This window comes from Micromys minutus (genome assembly GCF_963924665.1).
Source record: "Micromys minutus genome assembly, chromosome: 1".
In the NCBI taxonomy this organism is placed as follows: Eukaryota; Metazoa; Chordata; class Mammalia; order Rodentia; family Muridae; genus Micromys; species Micromys minutus.
Genome location: NC_137969.1, coordinates 99,939,633 through 99,959,972, shown reverse-complemented (window position 1 = coordinate 99,959,972; position 20,340 = coordinate 99,939,633). Strand labels below are relative to the sequence as shown.

The following is a 20,340-nucleotide window of genomic DNA, read 5'->3' as shown; positions in this document are numbered from 1 at the left end:
TTCCTGGATATTTCTAAATATCACAGAAAGTGTTTATGCATTCGCAAAAGTAAATGTGGTTTTGCTCAGCAGATGTAGGTAGCCTGAAGCCAAGGTGTATGTGGGTGCTGTCATGGAGCTGAGCACTGGCCAGGAATGAGCTGTCTGTCTTGTTTGAGGGTCTTTTCCAGAATGCACTTTTCTATCAGAGGATAGTAACATCAGAGACCAGAGAGTTATCCCGTCTTGCCACAATCTCATACTTCAAAAAAACAGTAATAATTGTTTGTGGGTTAATAACTGATCCTTTCATCCGAGTCACCAAGGAGGGCAGGGTCTGTGTTAAAGGCACTGGGGCCTCGGGGGCTGGGTCAGTTCCTCGAATGCTTTCTCTACGAGCAGGTCGCTCATTTAAAATGCTTGTTTAGTTAGTCCCCACGTATTCTGAAAGTATCTACACTGTCCTTTCCTTTTTGCCAGGGGTCTGGGATGATGGCGCACACTGTAGCTCTAGTCTAACTGGCTTCAGCAGGAGCTGTAGACTGGAGGGCCCTCCGCAAGGTGTGATGGGAAATTCAGGAGACGTAACTGGAGGGAAAAGGCCGCTGAAGCTGGACTTGGGAGAGGCATGTGCGCACATCCGTGTGGTAAATTTGCACGTGAAAGACCTGGGGCGGAATCCCTCTTCCTGTTGGCTGTGACCTTATGCACAGTTAACTCCTTTCCCGGGCCAGGAAATAGGACGGCTTGCTTACCGTGGGGAAGAGAAGGGATGGACTTGGAGGCATATATCTAATTCCAGTACTCTGGAGGCCAGCCTGGCAGCTCAGAATTCAAGCCAGCCAGGACAAACAGAAGGACAAACAGAAGAAGGTCCCATGATAGGTGTGCTTGGCGGTGTCATGGGCTTTCTCAGGTGTGCGAAGTCCTCAGCACAGCACACACTGCCAGGGGACATCAGAAGGATTTGGGAGTTGGGTGGACAGAGGGGAGAGCTGGGAACCGAGAAAGGAACAGGGGGGTTGTGGTGCTGTTCATCTACAACCTGCACCCATGCAGAGTCACTGCCAGGATAGGTGCCAGGGACCCACACCATGATACCTCCTCTCTGCCTTCCTCTGGAATGAGTTGAAATCATTGTCTCCTCATTCAAGAAAAGACTGACTCACCCCAGGCTGCCCAAAGGGCCGAGGCTTTCTACTTCCTGCGTGGAGAGTGGCTGACAGCAAGAGTTGTTTGAGAAGAGGCAGACCAAAGCAGGGTCTCTGTTCACTCAAGCCTGCGGCCCAGGGCGCACCTCACTCCTGGTCAGTCCTAGGACCCAACTGTTTAGTGCCCAGTTTCTCCGGGTGGAAGTAAGACCCCTCCGGGAGGAACGGAAGAAACAGCCCCTGGCCCTGTAGTGCCTCCCTCATCCCTCCGGTGCCTCTCCTTTGAGGTCCTCCTGATCATTTGAACCAGCTGTGTTATTTTAACAGCCACTTCTGAATTGGCTTGAAGCAGAGGTCAGCTAATTTTATTGAATACATTTATTTGACACAAATGATATGCCAAGAACTCAGCTTCACATAGGAGTCAGGGTAATCAAATTTCCTTTGTAAAATACCTAGGCTTTTCACATGATCTTTGTAGCCCAAGAACTCCGAATGTTCCTCCTGCCAAGGTACAAGCTGAACATCCAGGGCACAGAATGCTTAGCATGGGTCCTCCACAATTGGAGCTGCTAGCACAGAGGCAGAGTTTCTGAAAGGGAACCACTGAGAGCCTTCTGATCCTGCCCCATGTCATACCTTAAAGTGGTAAACACAGCTCAAAGACAAGGGGACCTTAATCCAGTTTGTTCTGTTGGGGTGGGCCTTTCCATAGGCTATTTGGTTTCGAGACCAAACTCATTAGGCTGCCCAGCCCAGTCTCAAACCCACCAAGGGCCTCCCACCTTTCTAACCTTTCCAAGTGGGTGGGATCCAGCTTTCCTAAACTTTTGTATTTCAAATTTAGAGTTATAGTGCAAAAATGTTTCAACAGGATCCTCCGTGTGTGTACCTGTTTCCTCTTTGATGGAAGCTGGTAGGCAGAGAGACTAGGGTTCCTTCTCAGCAGCCTGTTGGTCCGGAGAGTGTGCAATGCAAGAAGCCTCTTGCTTGAGCCCTAGCATGAAAAACCAAAACCAAACCTATGCTGGAAACCCGACATTGGTACAATCTGTAGCTTTCAAAAGTTTTTACATGAACGCCCCCCCCCCATGCACGTGTTTGTGTGATTCCTCCCTGTCATATGCAGATCCACTTGATGGAATATAGTTCACTCTGCCATCCCAAAGGACTTCCTCCTGCTGCTCTCTCAGCCTTTTCATTTTTAAATAAAAATGGTCTGGTTTTTTTTAAGATGTCTTTTATTTTGTATGTATGTCTGTCTGTTCACCATATGCATGTCTGATAGATACCTCAGGAAGCAGTGAGCCTCCATGTAGGTCCTGAAGATTGAACCCACATCCTTTGTAAGAACAAATGCTTAGTCACTGAACCAACTCTCCAGCCCCTTGCTTCCAATTTCTAACCCCACGTTCCTCCTGCTTAGTTTGCAGTTTCCCCAATGCTCTCATTCTGGTGGCATTAGATAAGCAGAATCAAGTGTAATCCTTCAGATTGGCTGCAGCAGTCTGTAGAAACCAGGCTCCTTTTTTTTCCACCCAGGTTCTTGTTTTGCCCTCTCCAAGAAAAGCTGGCAGACAAGCAGGATGCTTTTAACAACATGGGGGTGACTGACCTTAAACAGGATGAGCAGGAAAAACTGGCCCATACAAGCTAGTGACAACTCCGACCAGATTTGAACTCTGGGCAGCACGAGGAAGTAAGCTGAACTGTCGAGATGTTACAGGTCTTTCGGGTTTCCAGAGTAGGTTTGTGAGCAGTGGGCCTGAAGGCTGCAAACACATTTCTAACAGCTCAAGTTTCCCTGCTGCAGCCGCTACTGGAGTTCAAGCTGGCCTGTGTCAGGACCCTTTAGTTTCCACTGGCTTTGTAAATGTTGTATTGTTTCTTTTGGATTTCTGTAATGGCTGATGGACTTGAACATTTTTTTCATAAGCAACAAAATGGTCTTTGGTAAATTGTATATTGAATTTTTGTTTTTATGTATCTGAGAGAGGAACCCTTTGTCAGGTATGTGGTTTGATATCAAATTACTAGTTTATATTATGAGTTGAGTTGACATAGTAGCCAAAACTACTTTGCTTAGCCCTAGATAGGGCAATTTCTACCTATCTTCCTAAAAGTTTTTGAGTTTTATGTTGACCAGTAAATCTTTTTTTTTTTTTTTTATTTATAATGTGTAAGTACATTGTGTAGCTGTCTTTAGACACACCAGAAGGCATCAGATCTCTTTACAGATGGTTGTGAGCCACCACATGGTTGCTGGGATTTGAACTCAGGACCTCTGGAAGAGCAGTCATTGCTCTTAACCACTGAGCCATCTCTCCAGCCCGACCAGTAAATCTTTTATCCACTCTGTTAACTATTGCATAAACTGTGCAATGTCAGTGTAAGTAAAGCCAATTTGTGTACACTGGCTTTCTGGGCTTTTAAAAACAATTTTTCAAGCTGAGCAAAGTGGCTCACACCTTTAATCCCAGCACTCCAGAGGCAGAAACAAAGCAGATCTACAGCCTGTTCTACACACCGAGTTTGAGGACAGCTAGGACTATACAGTGAGACTAGAAACAAAATGTGGTTTTGACTGGGCATGTCTGTGCACTATATATACACATACATACACACACACCTTTTATATCCCCCTTCCCTCCATACTGGAGTTCCATTTGAGTCATGTGGGTGCTGGGAATCAAACCTGGGTCCTCTGTAAGAGCAGCAGGTACTCTTAAAAGACCCAGCCATCTCTCCAGCCCTACCTTTTGGATTCTTTTTGTTCTATAATAGTCTATCACGTTGGCTTTTTACATTTGTGTGGGTGTGTGTACACACGTAGTATGCACCATGGCACAATGTGGAGGTCAGATGACAACTCACAGAAAGTTCTCTTCTCCCACCGAGCCCTAAGGAGCAAGCACAGGTCACCAAGTGTCACTTGGTGAGCCAATTACATGGTTCTGATATTTTTCTATCAATTTCAGAAAAGGCTAAAAACTTTCTTCAAATTTGGGTAAGTTGATTCCAAGACACCTTTTAAAAAAGATTTATTAGTACACTGTAACTGTCTATTTAGACACACCAGAAGAGGGTATTGGATCCCACCATAGATGGATGATTGAGCCACCATGTGGGAATTGAACTCAGGTCCTCTGGAGGAGCAAGCCAGTGCCACTGAGCCATCTCTCCAGTCCCCAGGACACCATTCATTCCTTTGGATGGAGTTTATTTTGTGCACAGCTAAATTTAGTCTGTGCTCTAGTTTTTAGTGTCCAGCATATCCTGGATTTTCCTTTAGGATTAAAATTTTACGTGTGTCTGTGAGTGTATGCCATGTGTGGGTGCCTGTAGAGGCCAGAGGCATGGGAGCCTCTGAAACTAGGTTTACAGCCACCTGCTTTGGAGCTAGGAACCAAACCCCAATCTTCTGGAAGAGGACTACTCTTTCATCTGCTCAGCCATCTTTAAAGGCCCAAATTCTTACTGACTGGTTAGAAATAGCATTGTTTATATGTGAGCTCATTTTACTTGCATATACACCTGCATGACAGAAGGGGGCATCTGATCCCATCACAGATGGTTGTGAGCCACCATGTGTATGCTGGGAATTGAACACAGGACCTTTGGAAGAGCAGTCAGTGCTCTTAACCGCTGAGCCATTGTCTCTCCAATCCCTAGAAATATTGCTTTTAAATGTTATTTTCGTGTGTTTAGGTTAATGTTAGAATGTCAGTCAAGTGCCCAGCAATATGGAAGCACTGCAGACCAGGCCTATAACCCGAGCACTTGGGAGGTGAAAGAAGGCAGAAAGATCAACCTCTGCTATCAAGTTGGAGGCTGGCTTAGGACACATGCAGTGTCTCAGCTTTTTTTTTTCCCCATGTATTTATTGCTAGTCTCTAAAAACCCATTTCCCCCTCACTTTGGATTTTATTGCTCTAGAGCCTGGGAACTCAGCTGCTGCCAATACATAATCTGTCATATCCTGGCATGCTTCGAGGGCAAGCACCTGCAGTCAAAGCACACACAGCCTTAAGAATCAACTCTGAAGACTTAAAGCACAGGTCAGCGCAAGGCCCAGTTAGACTAGCAGAGCCCTTATTCCTGTTTGAACAGTGATACTTCCTAATGGACTTCACTGTGGAAACACTTCAGCTGATCCTGTCCCGTCCCTACCCCCGCCCCCAAATGATTCAAACTATAAGAAGCACCTGGCCACAGCTCTGGTTAGTATCACACAAGTTACTGCTGTTTGTCATGCTCACTCCTGAAGCCTTGTATCCAATGTCACTATGGAGATAAATGAAGCCCCTCTGGGGCAGAGGACAGAGGCAAGGAGTACATAGGTCTGGCTAATTGTGCTATTGGTCAGTCTGCATCCAGTTGTCCTACGTTCCTGAGGTTTTCCCTTTTGGAGAAATGCAGAACTGGACTCCACCCTGATCCAGTCTTAATCTACCTCAGGGTTCTGTTTTTCCATTATGTTGGGGATGAGGTCCAGGGCATGGCACATGCTAGGTCCCACACACTACCACTGAGCTGCATGTAGCCTACTCCCTCAGAACTTCAGTGTCAGGGCTTGTGTGAGGGGGACAGGCTTAGAATTCCAGCACTTGGGAGACAGAAGCAGAAGTTTCTGGAGATTCAAGTTCATCCTCAACTATAACCTTGAACCTGAGGCCATCCCGGGTACATGAGATCAACTCAAGATGCCAAGAATTTAAAAGTTATGATGAGTGAACAATGTCCCTTTTCACACTAGTTAGATGGAGTCATGAAACCTGCCAGTAAAATCCAATACCATGCGAGGTAGCTGTTCCTGGTCAGTGTGGGTCAGTTCATGGCTCCACTACTCCACTGAGCAGCTCCCCAGCCTCTAGGTATTCCCCATTTCCTTTTACAGAAAGCACGAGCAGCTGGAGGCAGTTGGGCAGCACTTGTGTACATCATACATTTATTAGTGAATATCCCTCTGAAATCAGCAACAATATTAAAAAAAATAATGATTGCACTACTTGGTCAAGCAGAACTAGCAACTTTCATTTTAAAAAAAGTACAAATCTGTTAAAAATTTCAATCAGTATACACATATATAATACAACATACTAGTTATGTTAAATGCTACAAACCAATGTGAGTCCAATGGGATGGAAAAAACCACACATTTAAGCTTTAAGAACCATTTGTCTCTATATATTAGCATTTTCTCAAATACATACATGGGAAAAATGAGGTAACTGTAAGATGTGCAAGGAACAGGGCCCCCAAATCACGTGTTTATATATATATGTGTGTGTTTAGTTATATATATATATAAAACCTTTCTAACACAGAACACAGGCGCTGGGCCCAGCAGTGCTGGGGGAAGGTGCCCACTGTCATGCCTAGGCCAGAAGTTGGTAAATAAAGAGTAAACAATGCCAAGCCCCCACCACAGGAAATCATTGGTAACATGGCATCTACAGCAAGGTCGGCAAATCACAAACATCCTAAGTAATTGTTTCATAAATCTTTTTTAAATGATTAAAAAAAAAAAAAAAAAAAAAGGTGTATTTCCCCCCAGTAGCTGCTTGTTGGATCATCACTGCAGCCAACATAATCCATGAGCCAATTCCACTGCCCCAGGAACCACATGGGTTTGAAAACCTTTTTTGGGGTGAGGAAGGGATGGGGGTTGGAGAAGGTGGTTCTCTGTGTAAAACACGTGGATTTCAACACTGCTATAAATATAGAAACATCACCTGGAGTTATATACAGTAAGACTTTGGGTTCTTGTGGGGTGGGACCAGGCCAATGGGGCCCTGGCAGGCTAGGGTGGGAGGCAGGGAGCCAGGGCTGCTGTGAGAACGAGGGTGGTTGGAGCATCCCTGAGGCAGCAGGCGCCAATGGCTGCCTGCTAGGATGTGCCGGCCCCACACGCGGTTCGTTCACTCCGGGCAGCAACCCCAGTTGGTTGGCGGTAAGAAAGGAAAGGAAAGGGACCTGAAAGGAGGGTAAGGAACACAGCCTCCTCCAGACCTTAGAGGGCAGGAATCAGGCTGGGAGGGGCCCCCTGAGGTGGAGGTTCAACGCCCTCCCTGATCCCTGTCCTCATGGGATTGCTAGGAGGAGACTCACCCAGGCAGGTGGACACAGGCCCTGGCTGGAGAGAAGATGCCCTGAAAAGCAGCCGGTCCCGGTAGGCTCTAGGGACATGTGCAGTACAGTGCATGGCAGTTATCAGCTGAGCACAGGCCCCCCCCAACTCTGCCCTGTGACTTCCAGTCACCCAGCGCAGTCCCAGCCGCACACTCATGTGGAGGCCTGGTGTGGCACAACCTGACCCTACTCTGCCCCCTGGGCATTTGGTCCTGGTTGGTCCCTATGCCCCCACTCCTATTAAACCAAAGGGAGAATAAGATAATAAAAAAACCAAACACCTCTTAAATATCCACACCCCCTACACGCAATTTTGGGCCAAATGAATAAACAAAAACTGCTGTTCCTCACATTCATGCAAAACGACAGGGGCGGGGGGGATCGAGCATGGGTCTGATATTGTCACTGGTGGAGGGGCAGCCACCAGGAACACAAGGACATGCCCAGATCGGCTACTGCAGAACACAATGTATCCAGCGTGGAGCCCGTCCCATTTGCTCATGGAGCCTGGCTGGGATACTCTCCAGCCTGGGGGTGGGCTGGAATGCTGTGCCTGGGGCAAGGGTCCTGGGGAGTCAGACCCACACCACACAGCAGCTCAAGCAGAGCTAACTGCCTAGTCTGACTGGAATCAAACAGGAGAACTGAGGAGGAAATGGTCTCTGGCTACTATCTGCCCACACACCTGGCAGTGCCACTAGGGCAGGGAAGGAACACTTCACTTCAGTACAAGAGACCAGCTGACCCACGGTGGCCATTCCTTTGCCCATTTTGGGGCCTGGGGAATCACACCAGCCACCACTTAGGGAATGGACTCCTGCCTCCCAGAGCCAGCAGGAAGGACCCAGGGCAGATAAGAGGCAGACTGAGTTGGGGACACTCAGGCAGCTCCATGGCGGGCAGGCAGGCAGGCAGGCAGATCGGGGAAGGAGTCTTTGGAGCTTGGCAAATGCAGGGGCTTATTGCAGGGGCTTCTCCAGGGCTGACCCTGGCACCAGCTCTGGAGTTGCAGGTGGGAATGCTGACAGGCCTGGCCCCTCCCTTACAGTTCTCCCTGGGCCACTCCCTGCTTCCCCCCCACCCGTTTCCGGAGCTTTGGGCAGGGTTCTTGTGGGTGGCTGTGGAGCCTCACTCAGCCTCCCTGGGCACCTCGGAGGCATCCGCCCGGCAAATGGGACAGGTCCGGTTGGCCTGAGAGGAACAGCCACACATCACAGACCATTCTTATGTGACCTCCCCTCCCCTACATACTTGCCCACTGGAGACACCCAGGAACTGGCTCAGGCTACCTTACCTTCAACCACTTGTCAACACACTTGGCATGGAACTCGTGGTTGCAGGGGAGGACTCGGAGCAGCTGCCGCACCTCAAAATCACTGAAGCAGACCACACACCTGAAGAGGAGCATAGTGTTACCCTACAGTGAGAGTCATGTACCCTCCCTCCCAGGGGTCTCAGTGTTACTCACAGAGTCTGCTCAGACTGATGGCTGTCAGGGTTAAAGCGGTAGGACGGCAGCTGTTCTATGTCAGCTTTGGTGAGGCCCCGGGGCTTGGCATCTCCCAGCCTCTCAGCCAAGTTCAGGAGAGCCTAGAACCAGGCAAGGGAGGGGTCAGCAGTACCCAAGGCTAGAGGTCTCCCCAACTCTACCCCTGGCTCAGGCTCTACAGACCTCATAGTTCTCCATCTCCACATCATCCACATCCAGATCCAGGCTGATGGTGGGGCCCACGGTGGTCGGTGACATTGGCAGCATTGAACTAGACAGGGAGGGAGTCCCAGAGTGCAGGTCAGCAGAGGCAGTATAAATAACCCTCACCCCTCTGTGTGCGCAGTGCAGACTGCACAGCTCAAACTCAGGATCCTGGGATTTGTTCAGGGCACCAGCAGAGGTAAGGGTGACTGTGTGCGTACACTATGGAGAAGACACTAGATGGCCAAGGGCCTGGGGCTGTTAGGGCTGCAATGCTGGCACTTACAGGAAGTAGGGTAGGAAGCTTGGGTAATAAGATGGTGGAGGTGGCGGTGGGGGTGGCGGCAGCGGCTGCTGCAGGCGGTATCTTTGTGTGCTCAGTCTTCGTGGCATCATGTGGGAATATGGCTGCAAACAGGAAACCAAGTGAGGGTCAACTACTAGGCCTATCTGCTCACTGCCCAATCTGGCCTGGGGAACGGGGTGGCCACTTACCACACCAAAGGACAGCTCCTGGTGCAGTGGATCGTGGGGTAGGTAGTGAAGGGGCACTGAGGGCGACAAGGCTGGGCCAGTGGCAGAGGTGGAGTAAGTAAAGCTACCCAGGGGGTGCTGGTCTCCTCGAAGGTCCATATCATTATCCAGGCGCTGCAGGGGCTGAGGGAGGAAGGGTTGGGTCAGCCAGCTGGTCTTAAAAAAGTCTTCCCCACTCTGCACTCCCCCTCTAGTCCCCAAACTTACCATACGTGGGTGCTGGGTCTGCAGGGATACAAACTGCCCAAGTGGTGCCATGTGGGTAGGTTGGGGTGGTGGGGCCGGCGGTGGGGGGTGAAGGATGTAGTGGTCACTGGAGATGAGGTGGGGGTAGGTGTGGTAGGGCACAGGGAGCTGCTGCATGGTGCACGCCTGGATCAGCTGCTGAGAGAGGTAGAGAAGCTGGGGCTATGCTTGCCAGGAAGGCCAGGGAACACCACCCAGCTAAATTCTTATGTATGCGCAGACCGAGGGGCTCTCAGTCCTACTACCCTTGCTCTAGAGCACCCAGGGCTGCATGCCACAGAACAGCCTCTTAACTCCTGTCTTAAATCTGTGTGGGGGCACACGCACGCGCGTGCACACACACACAGATCTAGAAAGAGCCAAAAGGCCAAGTTATTAGACTGCACAGGCACACAGCTCAGTTCCTGAGGGTGCCTGTGACATGCACAGTGTGGTGTGCCATGTCCCTGGGCATAAAAAAGCATTTACTCACCGGAGGTGGGAGGCAGCAGAGGGGGTAGTGCTGCCCACTGAACATCACGGAGCATGCTGGGAGCTGCTGGGCACTGCAGCCAGGGATGTGCTGGCTTGTAGGCAAAGGAAAGCCTTGGGTCGTCACTGTGGTGACTGTGTAGGACAGAGGGACAGGTCCCTGGTGCACCTGTGGAGAGAGCACCAGAAAACTATAGAGAAAACCTGGGGAGGAAGACCCTTCCCCTTTCTGGAACCCAACTTCTCTAGCCACGTCATGGGATAACATATGCCAAGTACAACAAGATAGAACCATCTTTGCTGCCTCTACTCCTTAGTCCAGTCTGGTAGAAATAAGCTGGGGTCAGGGTAGGAGTTGGTCTACATACCTGGTCGTGGAGATCAACCATGAACGGGCTCTGCTGGGTGGCTGGGTGCAGCATTCGGGGGCTCCTGCCGGCAGGAGCTGAGGCTCGGTGCTCCTCTACAGAGAGGTGTGAGGGTCGGGGCAGCAGCTGCTGAGAGGGTAAGTGCTCATCCTGGGCAGGCGGGCTGGCCAGGGACCCCTCGTGGGCAAAGCTGTACCACACAGAGGAGCCCCGACAGGATAGAGGGGCACCACTCATTTATAATTCATGGAGGGAAGCCAGGGTTATAACCCACACTAGGAAGCCAAGTTGCTCAGGGCCCTGGGTCCCACCCCTCTGCCTTTGAACCCAGGCCAACCTGGCTGCCCTTGAATCAGAGATGGAGACTTTCCTACCTTCCCCAGAGCTGGCCTGCACTGCTGCTAGGTCTTGAGACTCGACAGTAACCCACAGGGGCAGAGGGTGGCCACTTAGTCACTGCCAGAGCCCATGGTCTCATCAGGAGAGCAGGGAGGTGGAGGGGCTGGACCGGGGTTCACAACCCTAGGAGGCAATTAGAGAAAGATGTAGAGGGATAGAAAAAAAATCCAGTTGCTTGTATAATTCAGAACTTGGAAACTGATAAAACCCGGACAGTACAGGTTCTCCTCTGAAGCTTGGGGTCCAACATGGACAAGCTAGTCTTAGTTTCCTGCTCTGTGAAATGGGATCAAGTCTCCTTAGACCAGACCAGTATAATTCAGGGCCAGCTGGTTTGAGTGAGACTCAGGCTAGAGGAAGCTCCTCTGCCTCATGACGGGCTAAATCTTGAGCCCTGGGCAGCTGGGACTTCTGGGGGAGCTTCTGGTTCCCCTTTCATGTGGCTGGCTGAAAAGGAACTCCAAAGAGACCTGGGACTCAACTTCCCTCAAGTGCTCTGTAAGATAGTCTGACCTACTTCCTACTCTTGGAACTTGGTTAAGGCCAGATGCTGAGCCCTTCCCTCTAGTGCACTGGCAAGTTTGACTCCACTAAGGAAAACTTAGCAGGCTTGGCAGAAGAGACTCACTGTCCTAGCTTCCACACGTCAAAGCTAGAAAATGGGCCACTTCAAGCCTGTCTCTACACACTGCTGCTCATAGGGAAGGTCACCTCAAGGCTTCACAGGGACTAGGAAAGAAGCTTGCTGCTAACAGCACACCAGGCCTAATATATGTCCATGTCTTGTAACCACAGGCAGAACCTAGAGTGGGTCTCAGGTCAGGATCTCCAACCTCAGGCTTTATGAAGCCCTGGCAAGGAACATGCTGGAAATCAGACCCTGGGACACAAAGAGTATCACACTGGACCAGCCAGCCATCTGCCATCACTGCCACAAGGTGGTCTGTCCACTCTTTCTCAGCCAACAGGACCTATGGCTATCTGATGTCCAGTTCCAAATGCTGCCACCTGTTGCCACAGGGAGTGTTGTGCCAGTTAAGCCCTCAGTAGTTCCCAAAACATCACAAGAACCATTTCCTCTACCCAGGTTGTGGCTCCCATTCTCCAAGTCTGCACCGGAGACACTTTCTCCACAGCGCTCAATAGTGCCTGGCCAAGGCCACAGCCTGGGGCACAGCAGCTGGATTCACTGCTGCTGATGGCTTCAGGCACTCCGCAGGGGTAGGAGTCCCTTAAGACAGCCCAACACTGTGTAAAAGCACAGTCTAGCATCAACGATAGGGTGTTGTCAGAGCAAACACTGGGAGATTATAAATTAATCGCTTCCCTCAAATCCTAGTCTCTGAAATGAGGCTAAAGCAATACAGAGATGAGGACACAGGGACACACACGGTCACACACCTCAACTTCACTTGCCCTTCTCAGTCAGAAAATGGGCCTTCTCTTCAAGATACTTGTACATGCAGCTCTTCACTTTTGGGATTCCAAACGGGCAAAAATAAGGGTCAAGGAAGACTTGAATACCTGAATCAAGATGCCTAGCCGATAGAAGGGCCTTTAGTGGGGAGCAATGGGGCCAAAGGTAACAGCATCACTCCTAAAAAACACCTCCAACTGCTTGCCAAGGTTTTAGGGCCATCGTTTCCTCTCCCTGAACCTCAAATTCCTCCTTTGTAAAAATAGCAACCTCTTAGGCTATTCTTAGGGAATCATCAAAGGCCACTCAAAAGGTAAAAGAGGCAACCTTAAGTGAATATCAGCTGTAGTGTGAATTATCACTACTAGAAAAGACAGTTGTCCTGTCCTGCACCCCAACCCTAGGCAGATAAAAGTCCCTAAGTGCTGAAGGAGGGAGAAGCATGCTGCCCTAGCTATGTAACCCATAAAGGAAAGGTGGTGCTGCCCGAACCTAAAGAGGTAAAAGAGGAGACACACCCATTTCAGTTACTGAAACCCCAAGGACTTGTTTTAGTCCACGGGGAATACAACTGTTCCTCCTGGCTAGTTCCCTAGGCCCAGACTCCCAAAAGCCTCATTCCTCTCAGACAGTGTTAGGAGGAAAAACCACAGAACACTTCAGGAGCCACGTGGGAGATGGAGTATCTTTAAGTTTGATTAGCCATCCAGGAGAGTGACTGAGCTGGACTAACCAACACACTCAAGGTCAACTAGCAACACCGCTTTCCCACACCACTCTTTCACTGCACTCTCTACGAAGTCGGTGTAAACTTCCCATGGGTCCACAACCCTTTCAGCCAAGCACAGTGTCCCCAGCACGTATTCTGATCTGTAGGGACGTCTTGCAGAAAGATACGCTCCCTCTAGCAAGAGATCAGGCTTAGGCGGGAATTCCAGCTCCCATTCCCTACTTGCTCGCCATACCTCCCTCTAAACAGGAGCTTCTCAACTTCCACAAAGGCCGAGAAGGCGATTTAGGGTAGAACCACCACACCTTAGCCAGCTTAGACTCCCTGGGTGACCTTGGTTAAAGAATTCCTTTAGTTTCTGCTAAGCCTTATTTACAATAAATTAAAGCAGGGACTGAAATTTCCCCAGGGCGCCCCTAAAAAGCCAGAGACAAGAAACCAGGTGTTCACATTATGGGGGAGGAAACCAAAGTCCCGGAGGATAAGATTCCTCCCAAAAGCAGGCCAGACGCGGGCAGTGGGGCTCCAGCAGTCGTCCAAAGCTAACCCTCCCTAGGGACTGGACCAAAGCTCGCACACCTGTCCCAGGAGGGGCCTCCGTTGTTCCCCCCTTACTCCGTAATGCCGCACTCGGAGGAACACTGAAGGAAGAGGCCAGGCAGTAGCGCTGGGGCTAGAGCGCTGTGACTTTAAGAGCCGAGGATCCCGGACCATGTGCTCGGCGTGAGACAAAAGCAACAACAAAGGAAGTGGCGGCTGCAGGGGGAGGGGGTGGCTCCTTCCTCTCCACCGCAGCGCTCCGCAAGGCAGAGGAGCGGCCGGGCAGGGACTAGGTAGCCGCAGGCAGCACCTGGCCCAGGGGCCCCGCCGCCGTCTCCCACCACTCCCGCAGCTCAGGATCGACTCCTACGAGGCCGGCAAACAACACCGCGTCCCCGAGGGAGCCGTAGTTCCGGGGTGCGGGTCCGAAGTTATAGGCCTGGCCCGACTCACCGGCAGCCGTCCGACCACACGCGGGCTCCTTTGTTCGCGATGCGGGGTGCGGACGGTGAAGCGCCCGCTGCTTCACGAGCCTGCTGTCTTCCGCCTCCCCAGCCCGGGCCCGAGAGAAGGGCGGCGCAGGACGCAGCTGTGCGCTCCGGCGGGCTGGCCCTTTAAGAAGTGTCCGCGGCGGCCGGATGGAACCAGCCCCACGTTTTGATTCACAACATTCAGAGCGGCGGGGACGCGCAGCGCGGGAGGCGGCTCGCAGGAGCGCGCCAGGACGCTCAAGCAAACAGTAGGGGCAGGAGCCGGCACCCGCCCCGCCCCGCCCCACGCCGCGCGTCGACCAATCGAGTCCTGCGGGCGGCACGTGACTAGCGGGCCGCCATCTTGAAAGGCTGGTTAAAAAAGCCTCTTCGCCCCCACCTCATAACTTCAAAGCCCCTAACGCCAGCTCGCCGGTGAAGAGCGGTTCGACCCCAGATGCGGGGTCTGCGGCGCGCACTAACATGTCACGGTTACCTTTTTAGTGCCGCGGCCTTTGTGGGGCGCGCAGCCTCTCACGCATCCGAGAAGAGAGGACCGCTCTCAGCCCGGCAAGCACACTTCCCGGAGATGACGTCACTCCCAAGCCCTGAAGGCCTGCGATGACCTCATAGCTCACCTCGCCTCTCGACTCTTGCTTTCCGTTCCGTTTCGCGGCGCCTTTAAAAAGCTGGGACAACCCAGATGGCTGAAGAGACCAATGACTGAGGACCCATGCAAATGATTTATCGTCTCTCGGGCAGGGGGATTGGTCCTGCGTATGCTGACGTCACAGAAACATTTCGCCACCCCGCCCCCGGCGCGGCCCGAGAAAAGGGGTGGAGAGGCTCTAGTTGAGCAGAAGTGGGAAGAGGTGGAATCTCCTGTACCCAGGACATTTCTGCACTTTTTCTGCACTTTAGTTCTCTATGCCTCCCAACACCTGTGAGCCTAGGGATTATGACAAGCAGTCTACTGTACCTGAGAGGAGAGTCACTCCCTCAGGACCGGTGGGTCAATGTGTGTTCGAGAACAGCCTAGTCTACATAGCCACAGAGAGCATGCCTTCAAAAGACAAACAAAAGTATCTTACACACAGGTAACGCAGCTGAGGCGAGAAAGGGAACAGATGTCGGTCCTCCAGGCAAACATACAAAGTGGGATATGGTGTCTGCACCGATTATATAAGCAGAACATCCGCATTACCTAACGCACTCGTGTCTACTAGGATGGCCAGCGCCCACCAACCCAGAACAAGGTGTCAGCACAAAATGGCAACATATGTTAAACCTCTGTGGCTACAGATGGGCAACACTCTGTGGATGTATCCCATAATCTCAAATATCAAAAAAAAAAATTAAACCAGTTTGCTAACAAGATGTAACAGTATTATCAATTTCAACTGGATAATGTATCTGCATCCACTATTTCTGAAATGATACAGGAATTGTCATTAGGGTGCACCTGTTCAGGAGGGCAGATTTTTATTTTCTTTGTATTTGTTTACTATTGGTTTTGTTTATAAACATAGTCTCCTGTATCTCAGGCAGCCTCAAACTCTTAATTTTTACAAGTGCTGAGATTACTGGAATATACCACTACTCCTGGTTTAGATTTTTAAATTTTGTTACTGTGTATTTGATTTTTAAAATTCCTTCCAGTGGTGCTAGGAACTGAACCCTGGTCCTCTGGAAAAGTACCAAGTGCTCCTAACTGCTGAACTACCTCTCCAGTCCTTTAAGCCCAATTTTAAGGCATAAAAACTTTCTCTTATAATGAAAATCTCTCCTCAGGGAAAAATAACCAAAATAAAGAATCTAGAAGAAAACTGGGAGTCCAACCATTGGCTCAGAATACTCTTTTAGCCAACTAACTGCACTGTGGATATACAGCCAACAACATGATGGTGGCAAGGTAGTACCTGAGGTAATTGCAGCTCTCTGGGCAACAGGACTTAGAGTGGCACAGACGATACTTGGAATGGCAATCTATTTCCCACGAATGTATCTGAACTGATACAGACATGCACAATGATGTACTTTGTTGGCTCCTTAGCAACTCAACCGTCTCCTTCAACCTCATCTCCACCAATTACAAGCACCTAGAAATCCTGCCTGTGTTCAAAGACACCAAAATCTCCCTGCCTGCTGCTTCTACAGGAGGAGCCTGCAGGGGCTCCTCACTGCCACTGAGTGCGCACTGGCTCTGGTGGTGGAACCTTTCCTAGTCTACAAATCAATTACTCCTTCCTTCAGGGTTCCACCGTTGTTACAAGGGCTGCTGGGACCCTGACCTTCCCTTTGTGTGAACAAATCACAGAAAACCCTGCCAGTCACTGTCTCACTCAATAATCTCCTGAATGAAGGCATTCTAAGTGCACTGAAATCAGCCTTCACTAGAACTGTGGCTAACCCGGTGTATGAGTAAAGATAGAAGGACTGCACAAGTGAAGTGACTTGCCCAAGCACAGATTACTAATTTCCAGAAAACTACCCTCTGGACAATCAGGGGATAGTACTTGCCAAGCAAGCTTGAGGACCTGGGTTCAACCCCCACAAAACACATAAGAATAAATGGGGAGACAGGTGGATCCCTTGCTGGCTGGCCAGCCAGCATAGACTAATTGGTTAGTTCCACACCCATCTTTAAAAAGGATGGACACTAAGGAATGACACCCAGGCTTGACCTCCTGCCTCCACGTATCAGCACACAAGTGCACTCACAAAACACACAAACTCACCCTCTGTTCACAGTCCAGTTATGGGCTTTTAAGCTTATGCCTAGCCCATGTATAGTTTTCTGGCAGATTCTTGGTTAAGCTCTAGACTAAGCCAGATGTTTCCTTTGTACCTTTCCTGGCCTGACAGGTTTGCTTTGGCTTCCCAGACCCAAAGAGCCATGACCATGCTGCGTCTCAACAGGTGGGGCTATCTCCATGTGGTCCTCTTGCAGTTCCTAGCAGGGTCCAGACTCATCTGGGGCCTGGCTCCCACTGGGCCACAAATGCCCAAAGAAACTCTAGGTTGTCCCTACCTGACTAGGCAATCCCTTCATCTTTTCTCCTTTAGGCCCCTCTTGTTCATCTCCCTGGGCCTGGCCTTGGAAGCCCTCAGTCAACCTCTCCCCAAGAACAGATGCCAAAACCACCTCCTCCAAATCTGAAGATCCTGGCCACATGCAAAATTTAATGGGCAGAAGGAAAAATTTTACTAAGTTTCCTAAGTTTTCAACAGAACCAGAAATCTAGACTTACTCTTTAAAGTCCTGTGCTTTGGAATCCCAGTGTGCCTCCTCCTCATCACAGCCCATTCCCTGTGAGGTTTGGCCCTTATACCTACTGTGTGCCTCTTGAGACAGCCCATCCCCTGGTTAGCAGGTACTGTTTACTGTCAGAGAGGAAGTGACTGCCCTCACCACAGAACCCAATTGCAGAAAGCACAGATGGGGTTGCTGCCTCTGTTCTGTACCGAGAGGTCTTGTAGACCGTCCTCAGGTCCTCAGCAGGCTAGGAGCTAGGAATTAGGGTTTGCCCCGCTCCACAGAAGAGACTGATGTGACATGACCCAACTATATCTCTGAAACTGTGCAAAATGTCTCTAGGGAAAAGAAGACCAAAGTGTGGGACCAAGCGAGTGGCTTGGGATCACACAGACCAGAGAGAGCTGGAGGGCTCAGCAGGTGCTAAGCACTTGCTGTGGCATTCCAGCCTCCTCCTCCAGGCTTCGTCTGCACATGAGCAGGACTCTGGCAAGCCAAGGCAGGAAGAAGGTGCCAGTACTGTTTTCCTAGTTGGGCCCTGCCCAGCCAGGGTTCCCACCTTCCATCAGAGCCTGAAAACTGGCTGCCTCCTCTTCTTTGGGTGAGGAAGTATTCAGTTCCTTCTTCCTTGGCCCCCTCAAATCTTCCTCCATAGAGATGAGACACACAGCACATACCTTGGGACTCAGGCCTCTCAAAATACTACCAAGTATCAGACTGAAGCCCAGAACCTCAGACACCAGGAGAGTGTTACCAGGCCCTGTTCTACACCTTCTCTTCTTTGGACAAAGATGAACCCCAAGCTTTGCCTCTCCAAATAACTCGACCATTTGTGCAGATGGGCAGGGAGCAGATAGTGTGGGGATGTGCAGATATGTTCTGGGTCTTGTGCTCATGAGAGCACCAATCTGGGTTCAGCTTTGACACTGGGTAGGTTATCTTCTCTCCATCTCAAGCTCTCATCTGTAAAATGGGGTCAATGACAGCACTAATAACTGAGGCACCATTCACCTGCTGAATGTTACTAAGACAGGACTACACTAATGGTTACATGTAGGCTGCTTTGGCTCTCAGGGTCTCTGTGACCTTGAAGTCTTCCCTAACCTAGAAGCTGTTTGTCCAGGGGTAACACTGGATGAGAGTACCTGTACCTACATCCTTAGGTCGCGGTGTACCAGTGCAATTCCCTGGCTCTGTGTCTGCAGTGGGATGTATGAACGAACCTTGTGTGTATGCGGGGGTGGGGGGGGTGGGGGTTCTCATTCGCCCCTACACTGCATGCACCTCACCACTGGGATCGCTCAGTCTGCAGTCGGATAGGAGAGCACTACACCACTGAGAAGAAAACTGGGGGCTACAAGAGTGCAGTGCCTGTAAGGCCCCGAACCCCACTTCCTTGTATTTTACGTATCACCCCCCAATTCTTTTCTTCCCTGGTCCCCAGCACAGGCTCCACTCAAGCTGAGGCACAAACAGCAAAAGCTTTGCGAATGGGCAAGATGCAAACCTATCCAACCCCCTCGGGGTTCGGACATAGCGAATGCAGTGATGGCCCTGTGTCAGTGCAGTTGTGTTCCCTGGACCTCCAGTCACTCTGGCTGCCAAAGGGTGAAATGTTAAGGACCCTCACAGGGCCACGGGAACGGGATCCTCGCTGCAGTCCCACTATCGGAGCGCAGAGCTCGCAGGAGGAACTCGTCCAGCTCGGCGCCCTAGTACTTGGACCAAGCGGACCGGCCGAAGCGACGACTAGGGCCGGCAAGGCCTCACCGAAGCTCCCGCACCTCCCGCCGCGTCTACAGAGGCCCGCGCCCGGGCGTTACCTGGGGCCACGGCTGGGCTCCACCCCAAGTAGGCAGCGGCGCGTTGCTCCCGGGGCAGCCCGGTCCGGCTCCGGCTGCGGCTCGCAAGCCGCCGGCCGCGGCCCTCCCCCTGCGCCTACAGTGGAACCTCCCAGTGGCGACGACCCTGCTCCTCGCCTCCCCCATCCCCAGTGCGCGCGATGGACTTGTCGGGCCGCACCATCGTGGAGGGGGGTAGGGGGCGGAGCGTCTGAAGACACTTCTTTCGGGGAACAGCAAGGACGACGCGCCTGAGCTGAAGGCTACGCCCCGCCTCACTGCTTGCAATGGGCTGGTCGGGCCGTACCATCGCTGTCGGGGGGAAGGACTTGGGCGGGGTGTCCGGACACGCCCCCTCAGTGAACTCCCCGCTTGGTGTGCACAATGGCCGGGTCAGGCCTCACCAACGAGGAACGGGGGAAGCCGGGAACGGGGAACCTGGACACGCCCCCTCATCGCTGGTGAAACCCAGGAGCTGAACGTCGTCTACCCCTGCGGCTCACAATAGGCCTATCGGGCCGCACCATCGCAGACCCTGGGAGGGTGGGACGGGGCGTCCGGACACTTTCCCTTGGCGCGACCCGAGAGGCGCGGGCGAAACGCGTAGGAACAGTCGCGCTCTCAGTGCTTGGCGACCCGGCATGAGAACGGGCTGTATTTTTTCTGTTAAATACGACTCTGTGGCTTTTCAAGGACACTTCAGAGGACATAGACCCCCAGATACGAGAGGAGGAGGGGATAGATTCGGCTTCGGCCGTTCCTTAACCGCGCGGGAAGCGGGTCGGTGAAGACTACAACTCCCAGCGAGCCGTGCAGCTGAGCATGCCGGAAGTTGTAGTTTCTGCAGACCATGCACTGGGGGTTGCCCCGAAAGGCTCCAAAACTTGATTGGCTCCTCTGTGGTTCCTTGTCCTCAGCGTTAATTGGGCCTTTAAGGCCTCCTTTTGTTGGCTTTTTCCAGAAAAGAGCGCTTTAAAGGGAATGTGTTCCCTGGAAGGGGCCTAGGGTCTGAGGCCAGGTGTGGGTTGCAAAGTTGTTTCTAAGGGAGGATGACCGGTTCCCGGGCTGGTACCCTCATTATACAGGCACCGAAGAGACTTTGTACCTGCCAAG

At 51.4% G+C, this 20,340-nt stretch overlaps 1 protein-coding gene across 6 annotated transcripts; it reads right to left on the bottom strand.

Moving 5' to 3' along the window:
- Positions 1 to 6,077: 6,077 nt before the first annotated feature.
- Positions 6,078 to 19,329, bottom strand: RNF44 (ring finger protein 44). Of its 6 annotated transcripts, none has more exons than XM_080940937.1 (11): positions 19,210 to 19,329; positions 10,949 to 11,096; positions 10,575 to 10,764; positions 10,208 to 10,375; positions 9,697 to 9,873; positions 9,451 to 9,612; positions 9,242 to 9,363; positions 8,935 to 9,022; positions 8,731 to 8,852; positions 8,557 to 8,656; positions 6,078 to 8,453 (listed from the first exon to the last, which is right to left on the bottom strand). In XM_080940937.1, the coding sequence occupies exons 2-11, from the start codon at positions 11,050 to 11,052 to the stop codon at positions 8,391 to 8,393; spliced, it is 1,296 nt and encodes a 431-aa protein (XP_080797063.1). In that variant the 5' UTR covers positions 11,053 to 11,096; positions 19,210 to 19,329; the 3' UTR covers positions 6,078 to 8,390. The 6 variants fall into 6 exon arrangements, with proteins under 6 accessions (XP_080797063.1, XP_080797065.1, XP_080797064.1 ...); XM_080940939.1 differs by having other exon boundaries at positions 9,697 to 9,870; XM_080940938.1 differs by lacking the exon at positions 19,210 to 19,329 and adding an exon at positions 14,114 to 14,194.
- Positions 19,330 to 20,340: the final 1,011 nt, after the last annotated feature.